The sequence below is a fragment of the Talpa occidentalis genome, unplaced genomic scaffold (genome assembly GCF_014898055.3).
Source record: "Talpa occidentalis isolate TD23 unplaced genomic scaffold, MPIMG_talOcc4v2.1 talOcc4.8, whole genome shotgun sequence".
Classification (NCBI taxonomy): domain Eukaryota; kingdom Metazoa; phylum Chordata; class Mammalia; order Eulipotyphla; family Talpidae; genus Talpa; species Talpa occidentalis.
In genome coordinates, this window is record NW_023605194.1 from 61,009,022 (window position 1) to 61,026,894 (window position 17,873).

The 17,873-nt window shown below is 39.5% G+C and overlaps 1 protein-coding gene across 3 annotated transcripts in view; it reads right to left on the minus strand.

The window, feature by feature from the left end:
• Positions 1-391: 391 nt before the first annotated feature.
• ATAD1 (ATPase family AAA domain containing 1) overlaps positions 392-17,873 on the minus strand; it is a 67,944-nt gene continuing 50,462 nt past the window's right edge. For all 3 annotated transcript variants that reach the window (XM_037496059.2, XM_037496058.2, XM_054690006.1), the window contains exons 8-10: positions 16,108-16,158; positions 4,929-5,062; positions 392-2,221 (exon numbers count right to left, since the gene is read on the minus strand). In XM_037496059.2, the coding sequence (XP_037351956.1) occupies positions 2,101-2,221; positions 4,929-5,062; positions 16,108-16,158 (306 nt within the window). In that variant the 3' untranslated portion in view covers positions 392-2,100. The remainder of the gene's footprint in view (positions 2,222-4,928; positions 5,063-16,107; positions 16,159-17,873) is intronic.

A 17,873-nucleotide genomic window follows, 5' to 3' on the forward strand; every position in this document is an offset into this window, starting at 1 on the left:
CACCAGATTTATCAGAAGTTTTCCAACAATGGGACTTTTAGAGTAATACCACACAAGTGAGTGATTACTTCAATCTCTAGGGTACAGGTCTGCAAATTATGAAAATGGTTTAAGCATGGAAAATGCTTAAAAACTGAGCATAATCAACAGGTACGTATATATCAGTGTTTAAAAGTTCACATAATAGTTTCCTCAGTTACTTTAAACCCTCAAAATGCCTAGATGAATCATGGCTACTGGGATTAGTATATTTCTCTAACATCATTTGATGATAAATAATAAGTGACACTTAATTACTATTATTGCATATTCTGAACTTAAAAGACATATAGCATCCCTTACTTTCAATCAACCAATTCAATCAAACTAAAATGAAATCATACAGCAAGACAAAAACAGTCCGAGGGCTAGTTTTATAAACTGGGGGGAGAAAAACAAAACCCAACATCCAGAAATTTTTATGTAACTCAAAGAACAAGGAATAGAGAAAAATCAATAAAGAGGGACCTCTTTATTACACATTTATAAAATAATAGCATAATAGTTATTAAAAATGGAGATGAAACTTTTATTTTTGGTATTTTGTGTTTTGCATTCAAAATCAATCATTTTCACAATTTTTCAAAGCTTGCTTTTTGTTAACCAGAGTGTTCTGCAACCTCTACCCCACCTACCAGTCAACACAACTCAAAGATAAAATAGCCAGTATTTTAGTGAGAGACATATGAAAGAAATCAATCAAATGATTCACAAATAAATTGAGTTTTCAAAGCAATACAAAAAATAGAAACATGAAACATAATCTTTCTGATGATTCAGATGGTATCTCAACATCACACTGTCATATTCCTCATGCTGGGTATTTAAGTGCTTATAAGAACATTCTGATTAGTAAAATTTTGGACAAAAAAAAAAAATCCTCACATAGTGCACATAGAAAAAAATGTCTACTACAGATCATAATATGGGAGTTTTGGTGTGTATTATTTGTACTAACCAGGGCACAATTTATAATATGCTTTAAAAAAAAAAAAAGCTTAAAAATTAAAGTTACAAAATGAGTATTGTTAGCACACAGAGAAAAAGCCACTTGTTTTAAACTATTATTTCATGTCTGCTGATCATATTACATTTGACCCTATCTAAAGAACACCTAACTTTGAAATAACATTACAAAACAATGGTTACAACAGAACTAGTTATAGTAAGTGAAGAAAGGAAAGTCACATGTATTAAATGGCACTGGGGTTTTGCAAAACCATTCTTGTGAGAGGCTTTCAATCCACCTTTACAACAGCAACTGTATAAAATGTTTCCACTCTGTATGCTTGCATAAAGAGGTGACATCAAAGTTGATCTCACAACTGCCTGAAGAACCATTCACCGCTGACCACTGAACAAGTATTTTTGTCTCATTATCCTGATAAGCATAACTGAGCCGTATGTAAATATTCAGATGTATCTGACTTCAACTATTTAACTGCAGATGCTCAACTTAAAAAAAAAAAGCTGAAATAAATGACAATTGGAAATGACTGAATCACTGTACCTTTCAGACACAACCTTAAATCTTAACTAGCTATAGAGACTATTTGGTACTTTTTGATTCAGTAGTTAGGATAAAAAAAAGTTTCTGTATTCAAACATATCTACAGAATGTCAATATAAAATGTGTGAATATATACACTTAATACACACCACACACACACACACACACACACATTCTCTCTCTCTCTCTCTCACATATCTAGAAACCAGCACTTAGCCACATCCCGGTTTCTCACTAATGACTCCATGAATCACTTGTTACTTTTAAGACCAGCTCAGATGCTATAAGGTTACAATATATGGCTAAAGAGGTCAAACACAAGTACCCACACTCAGGCTAGATGAAACTGTTCCTCCTCATGATTTCTGACAAGTAGTAATACAGTTTATATAACAACTATATCTCAATAACTTAGAATTCAGAGTATAAAACCAGTGTCATAAACATTTAACTCCCTCACTGTTAAAGAACACTCCTCCATTCTTTTTCCACTACTGATGAAAGGGTACATCAAACTAGGTCACATTGAACTGTACAAATGATCTTTACTCTTAATCTAAACAGACATGTGTTAAAACATTCTGAAATGCTGCATCCTTTGATTTCTTCATCTTTTCAATCGCCCGGTGCAGGTCCTGTTGTTGCACAGGCCGAATTTCATCTTCATCACGGCTAAAATGCAAACAAAACCACCAAATAGTCAAATAACTTTAGAATAAACTTCCCTAAAACATTTTACCAAGATTAATAAATGAAGGCTCTTTCCCATTCAAGGCCCCAAAGACAAGCATAATCAATGGTTTTATGTAAATTCTTCCAGGAGTTTTCTATTCATATATGAGTCTTAAAAAGATTTTTGAAAAGAATAGGCTGCTAAGAAGTAGGAAGCTAATATGGCAGACTATAAACATTACAGTTATGGTAACTAAAATCAAATATTTCACATCAAGAATGTAAGTATAGAATATCACAAGGTATAAATGTTATATAAATGTGTGTCAGTGCATCTAAATGGGAATAAAATGCTAATAAAGGAATTAAGTTATTCCCATGAAAACTAGAACTGAAAAATAGCATTCATGTGTATGTTCACCTTTCGATGAACTAAAAATAAAATTCCTTACTATTGGGGGCCTCCCTGATGGCATAGGGGTTAAGTCTCAGTATTATCACGACAGCCTGAGTTCCATCCCTGGCCAAGGAGCTAACCTGCATATGGCGCAGCAGACCTCTCCTGTCTGCTTGTTGCTCCCTCAGCAGTGTATTTCAGTAGATTCGCCTATTCTGCTCCCCACTCTGTCTCTGGTGAATGCTCCCCCCACCCTGCACTTCTGGCCTACACCCCAGTTCATCTATGCAAAAATAAGTAAAATTTAAAAAAATTCCTTACTATTAATAAAAACTAGTATAGATCTTCCTCATTTCAATAATCAGGAAAATAAAATCCAGTTTGTTATATCTCCTTTGTAATCAACAGACACTTAGGTTATGACAACCCAAAGATTATGTCAGATTTTTCATACTGAAATAAAAATATCAGGGGTCCAAATACAGCAGAAAAAGCAAGACTCTCATTACTAACACAAATTACTTAAGCAACATTTATTCATAGGTTTTTTTGGTCCCCTTTTAATATTACATAGAAGTATAAAAACCTTTGGAAGGTGGATTCTTGGCTATTGATGTCAAAAAATTTTCCATTTTTTCCCCACCATATTAGCTGGTAACAAATAAATTAAGTGACTTTGTAACGGGACTAAAAGTAATACAAAAAATATGTCCAGAAACTAGTGCATACATAGCTACTGGTTAACAGCTTGCCTTTCAGACAAACCTTTCTATACCAAAAGAAATTTTCTGGTGAAACTTGCTTGTGACAATGCTCTGTATACTTAGATACACAAACGCCACAGGGTCACTTGGAATGAAAGCCTCAAGGGGCTAAGGAAAGGAGACTGAGAATCAAAAGGGCAAGAACTGGAAAACTCATTCAATACAAGCCTCCAAAATACACTGGTTTGCTAAGAATCAAGAAATTCTTGGTTAGAAGGTTAATATTTCAACACATATTTAGAAATGCAGTGTTATTCTGGTTCAGGGTAAGTGGCCTTTTGAGAAACTTCCTTAAGGGACATGGCACCACATCAGAGCTGAATTGCTTCTGTTCACTGGTAGCTTTGCTGAAATAAGGTTGGTATAAAACTGGTTTCAAACTCATCATACTTTGAAACTGTTAGCAGTGACAAATGGCTTGTTTTTATTTTTGTAAACACATTATTTTTTTTTCTAAGATTAATTTTATTTATTTATTTATTTATTTATTTATTTATTTATTTATTTATTTATTTATTTATTTATTTATTTATACATACAAGCACTGGGTACAGTCAGAAGCGTGGGAGGGTGAGAGAATTCACCAGAGCCAGAGCGGAGAGCAGAGCAGGCAGAAGGACCGAAGTACACTGCTGAGGGGAGCAGCGGGCAGCAGGAGAGGTCTGCGCGCCATGTGGGACCCTCCTCCGATGGCTGGGGAGCAGCCGGGGATCGAACTGGCGCCGCAGAGGCAGCGGGCAGCTTCGCAACCCAGCGCTCAACCGCTGCGCCAGCGGGGAGGCCCTAAACACAGTATTTTTTTTTTTTTATTTGTTTGTTTGTTTTTTGTTTATACATCCACTGGGTACAGTCAGAAGCGCGGGAGGGTGAGAGAATTCACCAGAGCCAGAGCGGAGAGCAGAGCAGGCAGAAGGACCGAAGTACACTGCTGAGGGGAGCAGCGGGTGGCAGGAGAGGTCTGCTTGCCATGTGGGACCCTCCTCCTGTGGCTGGGGAGCAGCCGGGGATCGAACCGGCGTCGCAGAGGCCGCGGGCAGCTTCGCAACCCAGCGCTCAACCGCTGCGCCACCGGGGAAGCCCTAAACACATTATTTTTAATAAGCTGAAGTCTAATCTCTAACAGGGCCCCTAGAAACATACACATAGGAAATTCTGGAAGACAAGGCACTTATTTCCATATGAAATAAAATTTAAGAATTTAAGACAGAAAAGCAATACTGGGCTACTAGAGAACCCTGTTTATCTAGTAGGGAAGAGCAAACCTAATTTTATGAATAAGTTCTATAACCCAGTCCATGGATTTACAATAGAAAGTCAGCTTTTATTTCTTCCTCTTCATTCCAGATCCTCCCCATGACACCTTCTCACCCCATTTTCAGTTCTCCCCTTTAGAAAAAAAGGTAATTTAAAAAAAGGTAATAAAGTTGGGAGTACTATTAATTCCAATATCTTACATTCCGTAAGCAGACTTAGTATTATAAAAAAAAAACGAAACTCAAAAGCTCTAGAATGTCTTGACAAAGACACCAACTCGAAATACACGTACCTTTCTTCTGATGCAGAATTAACATATTCCCGAACACAGAGGAGGGCAGCATCCCGACACATCTCTTTTAGGTCACTTCCTGAAAACCCATCAGTTTCCTGGGCAACCTCCAAAAGGTCCACATGCCTATCCACCTTAAAACAGATATAAAACATGGTTAAGACACAAATATATACTTCAAAGGACATATTCAAATACTTCTTAGAATTAAAAAGTTATTAAATTGGAAGAGCATGGGAGAATTATTTGATTGTTTTTAGAGATTTATTTACGCATACAAGAATTGGGGTATAGGCCAGAGTATTGGGGATGAGAGGATTCACTGGAGACATAGTGGGGAACAGAACAGGCAGACTGACTGAAATACACTGCTGAGGGGAGCAGCAGCAGGCCAGTCAGGAGAGGTCTGCTGCACCATGTGGGTAGCTCCCAGGCTGGGGATAGAACTCCTGCTGCAGTGGCTGCAAATAGTTTTATGGGTTGCGTCTTCACCCCTTGAGCCACCAGTGAGGCCCATGGGAGAATAATTTAAAAGAATTTGCAGTTTTGGGCCTCCCCTGGTGGCTCAGGCGGTGGAGCGCAGCGCTGTGAAGCTGTCCGCAGCCTCTGCAGCGTCGATTTGCTCCCGGCCGACTGGCTGGCGAAGGTCCCACATGGTGTGGCAGACCTCTCTGTCATGCCCGCTGCTCCCCTCAGCACTGTATTTCGTCAGTCTGCCTGTTCTGTTTCCCACTCTTGTCTCTGGTGAATCCACTCACCCTCCCGTGAATCTGGCTGCACCCAAGTTCTTGTATAAATAAATAAATCTTTAAAAAAAAAAAAAAAAAAGAATTTGTAGTTTCTAAAAGATTTTTAACCAAAAAAGTTTAAAACTTGAAATGTGGGCCTCATGGTGGCACAGGGGTTGAAGTCTCAGTGCTATCAAGCTGTTACCAGCCACTGTGGCCTGAGTTCCATGTTGATCCCCAGAGCAGACCTCTGGCGTCTCACCCACTGCTTCCCTCAGCAGTGTATTTCAGTAGATCTGCCTGTTCTGCTCCCCACCCTGTCTCTGGTGAATCCTCTCATCTTACCTCCCTCACCCCTCACCTCTGGCCTAGACCCCAGTTCTTCTATGCATACATAAAAATAAATATTTAAAAAATAAAATGTGGGGCCTCCCTGGTGGCTCAAGGGGTTAGCACCACACTGTGAAGCAACCCGCAGCCTCTGTAGCACGAGTTCGATCCCCAGCCGGCCAGGGAGAAACCCACATGGAGCATTAGATCTTGCCTGCTGCTCCTCTCAGCAGTTTACTTCGGTCAATCTGCCTGTTCTGTTCCCCACTCTGTCTCTGGTGAATCCTCTTACCCCCTGCATCTCTGGCATGTACCCCAGCTCTTGTATCCATAAATAAATCTTTTTTAAAAAATAATAAAAAAATAAAATGTGAAGTACGATTTTCATTATCACTATGACTGAAACAGTTAACTCTAAAGGTCCCAGCTGACACTTTTCTATAATATAATCAATATACTTGGCAAATAGCTGGTATCATTAAGTCCCAAATACGTTATAAAAAACATACTCCACTAAATTATTCTAACATTTTTAGAAACTGTTATTCATTAGTAATTCCACTACCTCAATACTAACTCATTTCCTGTAGTTCTGCTTCCTAACATAACTTCATATAGTCAAGCTATTTAAGTGACCATACATGGGATTTAACATACTAGGATTAATGTAATCAAGTTGGATGTGTATGCAGATTAAGCGAAATGAACAAGAAAAAAATACACTTATAACAACAACCTTTTATTAAATAATTCACTGTGTTAATGGCTTTACATGTATTATTGCCATTCAGTCCTGTCAGGTAAGTTGTTATTTTCATTTTCACATTAACAGTAAGATATGGAAAAGTTGCAATAAATTGCTGAAGATTACATCATTGCCAGAGGCAGGATTTAAACACAATGTAGTAGGGCCTCCCCCGTGGTGCAGCGGTTGAGTGCTGGGCTGCAAAGCTGCCCACAGCCTCTGCAGCACCGGTTCAATCCTGGGCCGCCAGGCGAGGGTCCCACATGGCGCACAGAGCTCTCCTGCTGCCCGCTGCTGCCCTCAGCAGTGTACTTCGTCAGTCTGCCTGTTCTGCTCCCTGCTCTGGTGAATTCTCTCACCCTCCCCCGCTTCTGCCTGTACCCAGTGCTTGTATAAATAAATAAAAATAAATTTAAACAAACAAATAAATAAATAAATCTTTATAGGCCTTCCCTAGTGGCACAGGTGGTTGAGTGTCGCACTGTGAAGCTATCTGCAGCCTCTGCAGTGCTGCTTTGACACTGGCCGGCCGGCGAGGGTCCCACATGGCGCGACAGACCTCTCCTGTTGCGCCTGCTGCTCCCCTCAGCAGTCTATTTCGTCAGTCTGCCTGTTGTATTCCATGCTGTCTCTGGTGAATCCTCTCACCCTCCCGTGCATCTGGCCTGTACCCTGGTTCTTGTATAAGTAAATAAATAAATCTTAAATAATAATTATAAATCTTAAAAAGAGAGAGAAAAATCATTAAAAAAATAGAAATAAAAATAAAAGCAGGGCCTCCCTGGTGGCGCAGCGGTTGAGTGCTGGGTTGCAAAGCTGCCCCCAGCCTCTACAGCGCTGGTTTGATCCCCGGCTGCTCCCCGGCCACCAGAGGAGGGTCCCACATGGTGCACAGACCTCTCCTGCTGCCCGCTGCTCCCCTCAGCAGTGTACCTCGGTCCTTCTGCCTGCTCTGCTCCCCACTCTGGCTCTGGTGAATTCTCTCACCCTCCCGCGCTTCTGACTGTACCCAGTGCTTGTATAAATAAATCTTTTTTAAAATAAATAAATAAATAAAAATAAAAGCAATGTAGTAGAGGTCTAGCTGGATTCTCCTCCTCCCCATCACAGCTAACTACTTTTCTTAATGACATTTACTCTATTGCCTTCCCCACTGATTTGAAATGCCACCTTTGTAAGTTATTAAATCCCCATTTGCTTTTGGGGCAGATCCATATTTAAGTAAAAGTAGCAACTCTACACAAAGACAAGAAACTTGGAGGTATAGATTACATGGGGTCCTATTGTCAGTTCTACAACTGTGACCTCACATAACAGTATTCTCATTACTAAATGTGGACTGAGTAAAGAGAAGTAACATATTCTGTGAAAAAAAAAAAAAGATAAGTGAACACAGAAAGTAGGCAACGATAAACAAAGAAAACAATAAAAATAGACAAATCTAAATTTTAATACATAGTAATAATCATTTGATTTGGAGTAGAAAAACCATATAGAACTGAATTTCTAGACAGTAAAATCATATAAGGCAGCAGGGACATCCATGTTAAGGACATCCATGTCTAAAGACTTACAACACTGAAAACAGGGCAGAAAAATTATCAACTAGGACTTTTGAAACATATTGAAGTTTAAGGACACCACTACAAGGCAGAGAATATGCAACTTTAAAACAAAAGAGGAAGAGAAAATGAAGAGAACTCCTTTTTTGGGTCACACTATGTTCTCACTACTCATAAATCTTGAGCATCACAGGGTGATTACATTACAAAGATGATCAAAAGAAGTATGAAAAAAAGAACAAAAAGGAAGATTCCAATCATCAGGGTAGCAAGATTAATTAACAAAGGCAGCCTACCATAATGATTAAGGTGATCATACTATAGCGTGATACTATATCATACTATACTATGCATTTACTATAGCATGATACTATAGCATTTTACATATATCATTTAAATTCTCAAAATGAAATTTAAAACAAAATAATCCAAATGGTTCTGAGATTACTGGCACTGCCACCAGTTTCCAAGTGAAAAAAGTAAGATGTAGAAATGCTAAACAGTATTTGCCCAAGATCACACAGCAGAGACTGGCCAAGCCAGAATGTGGAAGACAAACCTCCAAAGCCTTTGGGTTAACTATTCCTTTATTATACAAAGTGTATACGTCTGCTGAAGTGAGCACTATTATATAAAGTATATAAACTCGGGTTAATTAATGTGGGGAGAAATTGCCTTCTGACTGTAGAATCAGAGAAGATACTTGAATGGGGTACGGATTTTGTTCTAAATCTTTTCCTGCTTAAAACTTTAAGCAGAAACCAATGTTTTTAAAGGAGTAAATTGTGTTAATGAACTAAAAATAAAGAAATACAAAAGATCAGAAAAAGGTATAGTTTCAAAAACTTCATCCTTCAGAGAACAAAATCTCATAATACAAAAAAGTCTGGGAGTCTATTTGCATCAAACACCCTAATTCAACTCATTAAATATAAGTACGATGGTGCTTCCATTAAAAAAATGCGTGCTGGGCCACCCCGGTGGTGCAGCAGTTGAGCGCTGGGTTGCGAAGCTGCCCACAGCCTCTGCAGCACCGGTTCGATCCCTGGCTGCTCCCCGGCCACTGGGTGAGGGTCCCACATAGCGTGCAGACCTCTCCTGCCGCGTGCTGCTCCCCTCAGCAGTGTACTTCGGTCCTTCTGCCTGCTCTGCTCCCTGCTCTGGCTCAGTGAATTCTCTTACCCTACCGCGCTTCTGACTATACCCAGCGCTTGTATAAATAAATAAATAAATAAATAAATCTTTTTTTTTTTTTTTAAAGTGTGCTACTAATTTGAGACATCTTTTAACAGCAATTATCCAGAGAACATTCATATTTTGCATCATAAAATTGCTTTCATGAATAAAAAATAGTAAAAATTGCCTGTACCCATGACAACTGTAATTCCAAAAGAATTTCCAAAGATATTACTATTTAAAAAAGGAGACTACTGAAATCAAAGTTTAAATTAGACATCAGTTTCTTAAGTTTAAATGTGAAAGCAACAGACTATGTAAAGTATTAATATGATACCCTATGAGACAATGAACTTAAATCTCATCATTTTTATTTACATGCCATATGTAAATTATCTATCTTCCTTATTCAAATAAAACCACGTTTCAAAATGTTAACTTTCAGTAAGTATTTCATTAAAACTTTTTCAATGAAATCATTATATTTGTTAACTTGAGATTCAAGACACTCTGCAAGATTGTCAGAAACTACTTCGAAAGACTTAATAAATTTCTAACCACATCACAGTCATCCTAATTCAAAAGTTTGTAAACTCACTTTATACTCTTTGTTTTCTTCTGTGAAATTTTCATTAACAATTATTTCTGGTAAAGGTTCACCAATTAAGTGTGTTTTACCTAAACAGTACTATAACTAAACAGTATTTTTTGGAGGGGAAAGTTATCAAATATTCAATTAATAGACAAAATGTAATTTGTTGATTTCTTACTCATCTAGGAAAGGAATTCCTTAGACTATAAGAAGGGTTTTATTTTTATTTATTTTTAAAGACTTATTTATTCATTTGGGGTGTTAGGCCACAGGTGCAGGGGGTGAGAGCATTAGAGACAGAGTGGGGAACAAAAGAGGCAGACTGACTGAAATACATTACTAAGTGGAGCAGAGGGCCAGACAGAAGAGGTCTACTGCACTATATGTGGGTTAGCTCCCTGGCTGGGGATTGAACTCAGGCTGTAGCAGTGATAGTGCTGAGACTTAACCCCTACACACCATGAGGAAGGATTTAAAAATTTCCCTGAAATTGTACAAAACACAGTAGTTTTAAGGGAAGGACATATCTATTGTTTTGACATATTTTAAAGAAATAAAACACTACTGAAAGATACAAGACTCAAAGAATCAGAGACATGCTTGCATATATATGGGCAGAAAGATTCAACATCAAAAAGATTAATTCTCTTGAAATAGGATCCACTTAAAAACTATTGTTTAGTTTTTTGTTTTGTTTGCATAGGACTAATTCTATTTTTTTATAAAGATTTATTTATTTATACAAGAACTGGGGTACAGGCCAGAGGCGCAGGAGGGTGAGAGAATTCACCAGAGACAGAGCGGGGAACAGAACAGGCAGATGGACCGAAGACACTGCTGAAGGGAGCAGTGGGCGAGGCAGGAGAGGTCTGTGGCGCCATGTGGGTCTCTCCCTGGCCAGCCGGGAATAGAACCCGCCCTGCCGTGCCTGCGGACAGCTTCACAGCGCGGTGCTCAACCTGCTGTGCCATTGGGGAGCCCCTGTACAAGACTAACTCTAAATTATTGCAGAGAAGTGAGGAAAAATAACTAGAAAACTTTAAGCTAGTGGAAAACAAGGGGTGTCCAGTTCTACTGTTAAAATTTATAGTCTCAATAAACAGTGGTACTGGTGCATAAAAAATAAAAGATCAAAGATCTGAATGCAAAGTCTAGAAATACAGCCACTAATATGAGAATTTAGTATATGATTGAGGTGGCTTCTCTTGAGGAAAAGATGACCTATTTTTATGGTGTTGGGACAGCTGGGAATCCATCTGGAAAAACAAAGCTGGATTGGCCTCCCCGGTGGCGCAGCGGTTGAGCGTTGGGTTGCGAAGCTGCCCGTGGCCTCTGCGGCGCCGGTTCGATCCCCGGCTGCTCCCCTGCCACCAGAGGAGGGTCCCACATGGTGCACAGACCTCTCCTGCCCCCCGCTGCTCCCCTCAGCAGTGTACTTCGGTCCTTCTGCCTGCTCTGCTCCTCGCTCTGGCTCTGGTGAATTCTCTCACCCTCCCGCGCTTCTGACTATACCCAGTGCATGTATAAACAAAACAAACAAATAAAGGGCCTCCCCAGTGGCGCAGCGGTTGAGCCTCTGGGTTGCGAAGCTGCCCGCAGCCTCTGCAGCACTGGTTCGATCCCCGGTTGCTCCCTGGCCACCAGAGGAGGGTCCCACAGGGCGTGCAGACCTCTCCTGCCGCCCACTGCTCCCCTCCTCAGTGTACTTTGGTCCTTCTGCCCGCTCTGCTGCCTGCTCCCAGTGCTTGTATAAATAAATAAATCTTAAAAAAAAAAAAAAAAAAAAAACTTAAAAATAAATAAATAAATAAATAAAAACATGCCTCTATTAAAAAAAAAAAAAACACAAAGCTGGATTCATACTGCACATTATATATTTGGATAAATACAAAAAATACAGTGAACATTTAAACATTAAGGTATTGGGCCTCCCCAGTGGCGCGGCGGTTGAGCACTGGGTTGCGAAGCTACCCGCAGCCTCTGTAGCGTCGGTTTGTTCCCTGGCTGCTCCCTGGCCACCAGAGGAGGGTCCCGCATGGCGCGCTGACCTCTCCTGCCGCCCGCTGCTCCCCTCAGCAGTGTACTTCGGTCCTTCTGCCTGCTCTGCTCCCCACTCTGGCTCAGTGAATTCTCTCACCCTCCCGCGCTTCTGACTGTACCCAGTGCTTGTATAAATAAATAAATCTTTAAATAAATAAATAAACATTAAGGTATAAAACTATAAAGGGCATACAGATACTACATATCTCCTAATGAAGAATGTAATTCTAGGGCCTCCCTGGTGGCGCAAGGGATTAAGATGCAACCTATGAAGATTCCACACCCTCTGCAGCACAAGTTTGATCCCCCGGCTGGCCAGGGAGCAACCCACATGGTGCAGCAGACCTCTCCTGACTTGCCCACTGCTTCCCGCAGCAGTATACTGCGTCAATTTGCCTGTTGTGTTCCCCACTCGGTCTCCAGTGAATCCTCTCATCCCCCACACCTCTGGCCTGTACCCCAGCTCTTGTATGCATAGATAGATATATCTTTAAATATATATATATATATATATAATTCTACCTAAATTCTGTCTCCCCTCCCTACCAACCTGAATCTCATCGTGTCTCTTAATCCAATTACCAATTCAAAAGGAACAACTGCTCCTTGTGCACAGCAGTAAAGTGAAAGGGGGAGAGAGAAGGAAGGTGAGAGAAGTAAAACCTATAAACTAAAAGAGATTTAAAAACTATAAAATAACTGTCACTTATAAGTATTATATGGACTCAAACAAATACAAGTTTAAGAAAAAGAAATGACAGGGGCCTCCCCGGTGGCGCAGCGGTTGAGAGCTGGGTTGCGAAGCTGCCCGCGGCCTCTGTGGCCTCTGCGGCGCTGGTTCGATCCCCAGCTGCTCCCCGGCCACCGGAGGAGGGTCCCACATGGCGCGCAGACCTCTCCTGCCGCCCACTGCTCCCCTCAGCAGTGTACTTCGGTCCTTCTGCCTGCTCTGTTCCCCGCTCTGGCTCTGGTGAATTCTCTCACCCTCCCGCGCTTCTGACCGTACCCAGTGCATAAACAAAACAAACAAACAAATAAATAAAACATGCCTCTATTAAAAAAAAAAAATGACAGGAGACAACTGGAAATCTGAACACTGACTAGGTAGTTTGTGATAATGATTTTTGTCATTTTTTTTGTTGGGTATAACAATTGTAAAGAAGCCAGGGTGAATTAAAAAACCCACTTTACTATAAAACTAAAGCATTTACAAATGAGATATGATGAAAAATCATGGAAAGTAAGGAAGTAAGATAGAATTGGATACAACAAATTCAACACAGTATTAAACAGAGATACAAGTAGGAAAACCACTAAAATAAAAGTCTCCCTCTTTTGAGAATCTTACAGGATTCTTTATTTGAAGAGCATATTCAAATAGTGAGTTTAGGCAGAATGTGAAGAATGTAAATAAATACAACAATAAGATATCATTTTCTATTTATCATACTATTATCCTTTGATCTAACAATTCCTCTTTTAGAAAATTCACCTCTAAATATTCCTGCATAAAAGTGTGAAATGACATCTGCCTCATTTTTTAAGTGAAAAAATAGAATCAACCTGAATGCGCTTCAGAATGACAGTGATTAACTATGTATGGTCGTACAACAGAATTCTACACAGTTAAAGACAGGAAAACAAAAACAGGAAGTTATATGCAAATATGTAAAATTCTCAAAGATATGTGAAAAAAGCAACGCACAAAAATGTGTACACAATTTTACTGATGCCGTTCATGTAAAAAAGAGGGAGAGGAATAACAGCATATTATGATTTGCTGTTAAGCATAATGCCATTGGAAAAGATGCAAAGAAAAAGTAAGTACCCAATGAAAGACAACTGGAAAGGGTCTCACTGGTGGTGCAGGGGTTAAATTCTAAGCCAAGCTATTGCTAGCCACTATGGCCTGGGTTCAATCCCTGGCTAGGGAGCTGACCCATATGGCGAAACAGACCTCTCCTGTCTTGCCCACTCTCCCCTCAGCAGTGTATTTCAGTAGATCTGCCTGTTTTGCTCTTCACTCTGTCTCTGGTGAATGCTCCCCCTACCCCGCACCTCTGGCCTACACCCCAGTTCTTCTATGCATAAACATAAAAACAAATAAATCCTTAAAAAGAAAAAAAGACAACTGGATAAGGAAACTGTGGGATATATACTCAAAGAAATAGTACTGCCTATCAAAAAACTGAATTAGTGTGTTTTGGGACAAAAAGTATGGATCTTGAGGTTATTATGCTAAATGAAATAATTCAGAAGTATAAGGCAGATACTAAGGCGTTTCACTTATTTATGGAAAATAAATAACCAAGATCGAGTACTGGCAAAATATAGCAAAAACAATTCTTAGACTTTGTGAAAAATAAACTGATTACCAGAAGGATACCAGAAGGAAGGGAAAGGAAGGAGGGAGTCAGGGTGAGGAAGAGGACAGGCATAGGTGTAGGAATACAGGGTGAGTGAAGCATATGCACAGATACAGATGGAGGTGTGAAAATGCACCCCCACCCAAGTTATATAAATATAAAAGCAACTGTTGGGCCTTCCTGGTGGCGTAAGGCATTAAGACACAACCTATGACGCCATCCACAGCCACTGCAGCACGAGTTCAATCCCTGGCCAGGGAGCAACCCACGTGGCACAGCAGACCTCTCCTGACTCGCCTGCTGCTCCCCTCAGCAGTGTATTTCAGTCAATCTGCCTGTTCTGCTCCCCACTGTCTCTGGTGAAGCCTCTCACTCCCCTCCTCACCTCTGGCCTATACCCCAGTTCTTGTATGAATAAATCAATCTTTAAAAAATATATATATAAGCAACTATTAAAAGACTTTTCCCTGTATACCACTTAATATGTATTTAAGAATTTTTTTGTGGGGGGCTTCCCTGGTGGCGCAAGGGATTAAGACGCAACCTATGAAGCCATCCGCAGCCATTGCATCACGAGTTCGATCCCTAGCCAGGGAGCTACCCACATGGGGCAGCAGACCTCTCCTCTCTTGCCCTCTGCTCCCCTCAGCAGTGTATTTTGGTCAGTCTGCCTGGTCTGTTCCCCACTCGGTCTCTGGTGAATCCTCTCATCCCCCCCACCCCACACCTCTGGCCTGTACCGTAGTTCTTGTATACATAAATGAATAAATCTTAAAAAAAAAAAAAAAGAATTTTTAAAGCGTGACTTTAGCCAGTTTTCTACTGACAGAATCTTGCAAAACTACAATATAAGGAATTACAGTATGGAACCTTTTGGGACTGACTTTTTTTTTCACTTAGTATACTAACTCTCTGGAGACTCATCCAGGTTTTTGTGTACATAAATGGCTTGATCCCTTTTATCGCTAGTAGTATTCCATGATATTACGGTACCATAGTATTCCATGATATGACTATATCTTAATAGGTGAGTTTAACCACTAACCTATTAAAGGATATCTAAGTTGATCTAATATATATAAAACTGCTATGAATATCATTTATAAGTTTTTGTTTGATGTTTGCATTTCTCTGGTCTAAATGGCCAGGAATGCAATTGCTGGTTTGCATATGTAGTTATCTAACTTCCAGATGGCCCAAATATTTTTAAAATATAATTATTTTTTTAAATAAAAGTTTACCCTTGGTTTGCAATACTTTTCACACTTCAAGTACTTTACCACATCCTTACAACCACAACCAAAATTCTAATGCATTTCACACTATCAAATTGACCCATTTTTCCCACCCTTCCTTCCTCTTCTGCCTAGTAAACACTGTATTTTTCAGTCTATATTATACCTTCTTAAATCTAAATTCCAACTTCAAAATATACTGCAATAAACAACAACAACAAAAAAGAAAACTTGGAGAACCATCTGAAAAGTATCAAAGGGGACTTTAATCTAGAGATATGAAAACATGGTGTTTCAAAAAGCAGGCTATCTTTTGATTAGTTAAAAATATGCCATTTCTCTCTAAAACAATTTTTTGGACATTAGCACCACATTTTTATAGAGTGGTGGAAATTTTCTACTTACATTTTCATTTTTCAAGATGAGTTTCAGGATTGCTTCTCTTTGTTTTAGAGCCTAAAACCAGGAAAAATGCCAGTTAGTGTTTTTAAAAAATAAGGATTAACTAGTTTTCTTAATATTTCTTCCTTCTCTTATAAACTACCTGACAATACCTATAGGAAATGACAGAATTCTGATAGAGCTCACAGGAACTAATTGGCTAATATAAGGTACAGATTCTAGACTATCATTTACAGTTGGTGTCCTATTAAATTATATATATATTTCTATTCTGAATCCCTGTGCCTAAAACATAATGTCTAGGAAATAACATATCCTTAAATTTTTTTTTTTTTTTTTTTTTTTTAAAGTGACAGTCTTTTATTTATTTATTTATTTATTTGTTTGTTTTGTTTATACAAGCACTGGGTACAGTCAGAAGCGCGGGAGGGTGAGAGAATCCACCAGAGCCAGAGCGGGGAGCAGAACAGGCAGAAGGACCGAAGTACACTGCTGAGGGGAGCAGCGGGCGGCAGGAGAGGTCTGCGCGCCATGTGGGACCCTCCTCCGGTGGCCGGGGAGCAGCCGGGGATCGAACTGGCGCCGCAGAGGCCGCGGGCAGCTTCGCAACCCAGCGCTCAACCGCTGCGCCACCGGGGAGGCCCTCCTTAAATATTTCTTGAGTGAATAAAAGAACACCTATGGCTAACGTATCTTTGCTCTATAGCTCTGCACATCTTTCCTTTCTACAAAACTTTTGCTAACTCAACACAGGCATATATTTTTGCCATTAATTAGAAGAGATGGCAATGATGCCCCTCAGTTCCTCCATTATAACATTTAACCTCCATGTTCACTATTCACTAGTTTGTATTAGTGAATTTTAATTTAGTGTTCATATTCTATTAGTTATATGCTTTCTCTGCAGTGACCCTCATAGTAGTATAACAGCAAATAGAAGAATTTCTATTCTATTAGAATAGAAATTATTCTATTAGAATTTTAGAATAATTATTCTAATTATTCTATTAGAATTTCTATTTAAATTTTACAGAATTCCTTACATATACAATAAATATAAATGCTTCTTAAAATTATTATAGCTGCTCTAATCCCTAGTCCCACAACCACTGAAATAAACTGAGCTGGGTATAATGAGTATCCAATCAAATGAGTTCAAAAACCAAATCAAACCCTGTTGTTTCTACAACTCAGGTGCATTAAGCATCAGTATTAATTTGGTATTTTTAAAAAAATTTTAACTTAGGAGTTTTGTTGTTTTTTTTTTTGTGTGGGACCCTCGCTGGTGGCCAGGGAACAAACCAGCGCTGCAGAGGCTGCGGGCCTCTGCAGCCCCGTGCTCAACTGCTACGCCACCAGGGGAGGCCCTTAACTTAGGAGTTTTAAGTTAATCACAAATCTTGACATCATACATATGCAATTAAAGTAAAAAAGTACAATTGCTAGAAAACAACAGCATACAAACATAAACTGGATTAAATGTGTTACAGCCCATTTTGATAACTCATACAAGTAATTTAATAAACTTACAAATTCAGTAAAGGCTACTTTCTGTGCTGCTTTATCCTGTTTTATTCTATTGCACATCAAAAGCCTTTGTCTTCAACTGAACAGATTCCACCAATATAATTTTCATTTTCAAAATAATCGAGGTAAACTAATTTTAAGAATGTTCTGATGTCTTGCTAACAAAAGACACTCTTGTGTGAAGCTTACAGAGTTAATCTCAACGGGGGAGCAGTTTGTGTTTCCAGGCTCATCGCCATCTA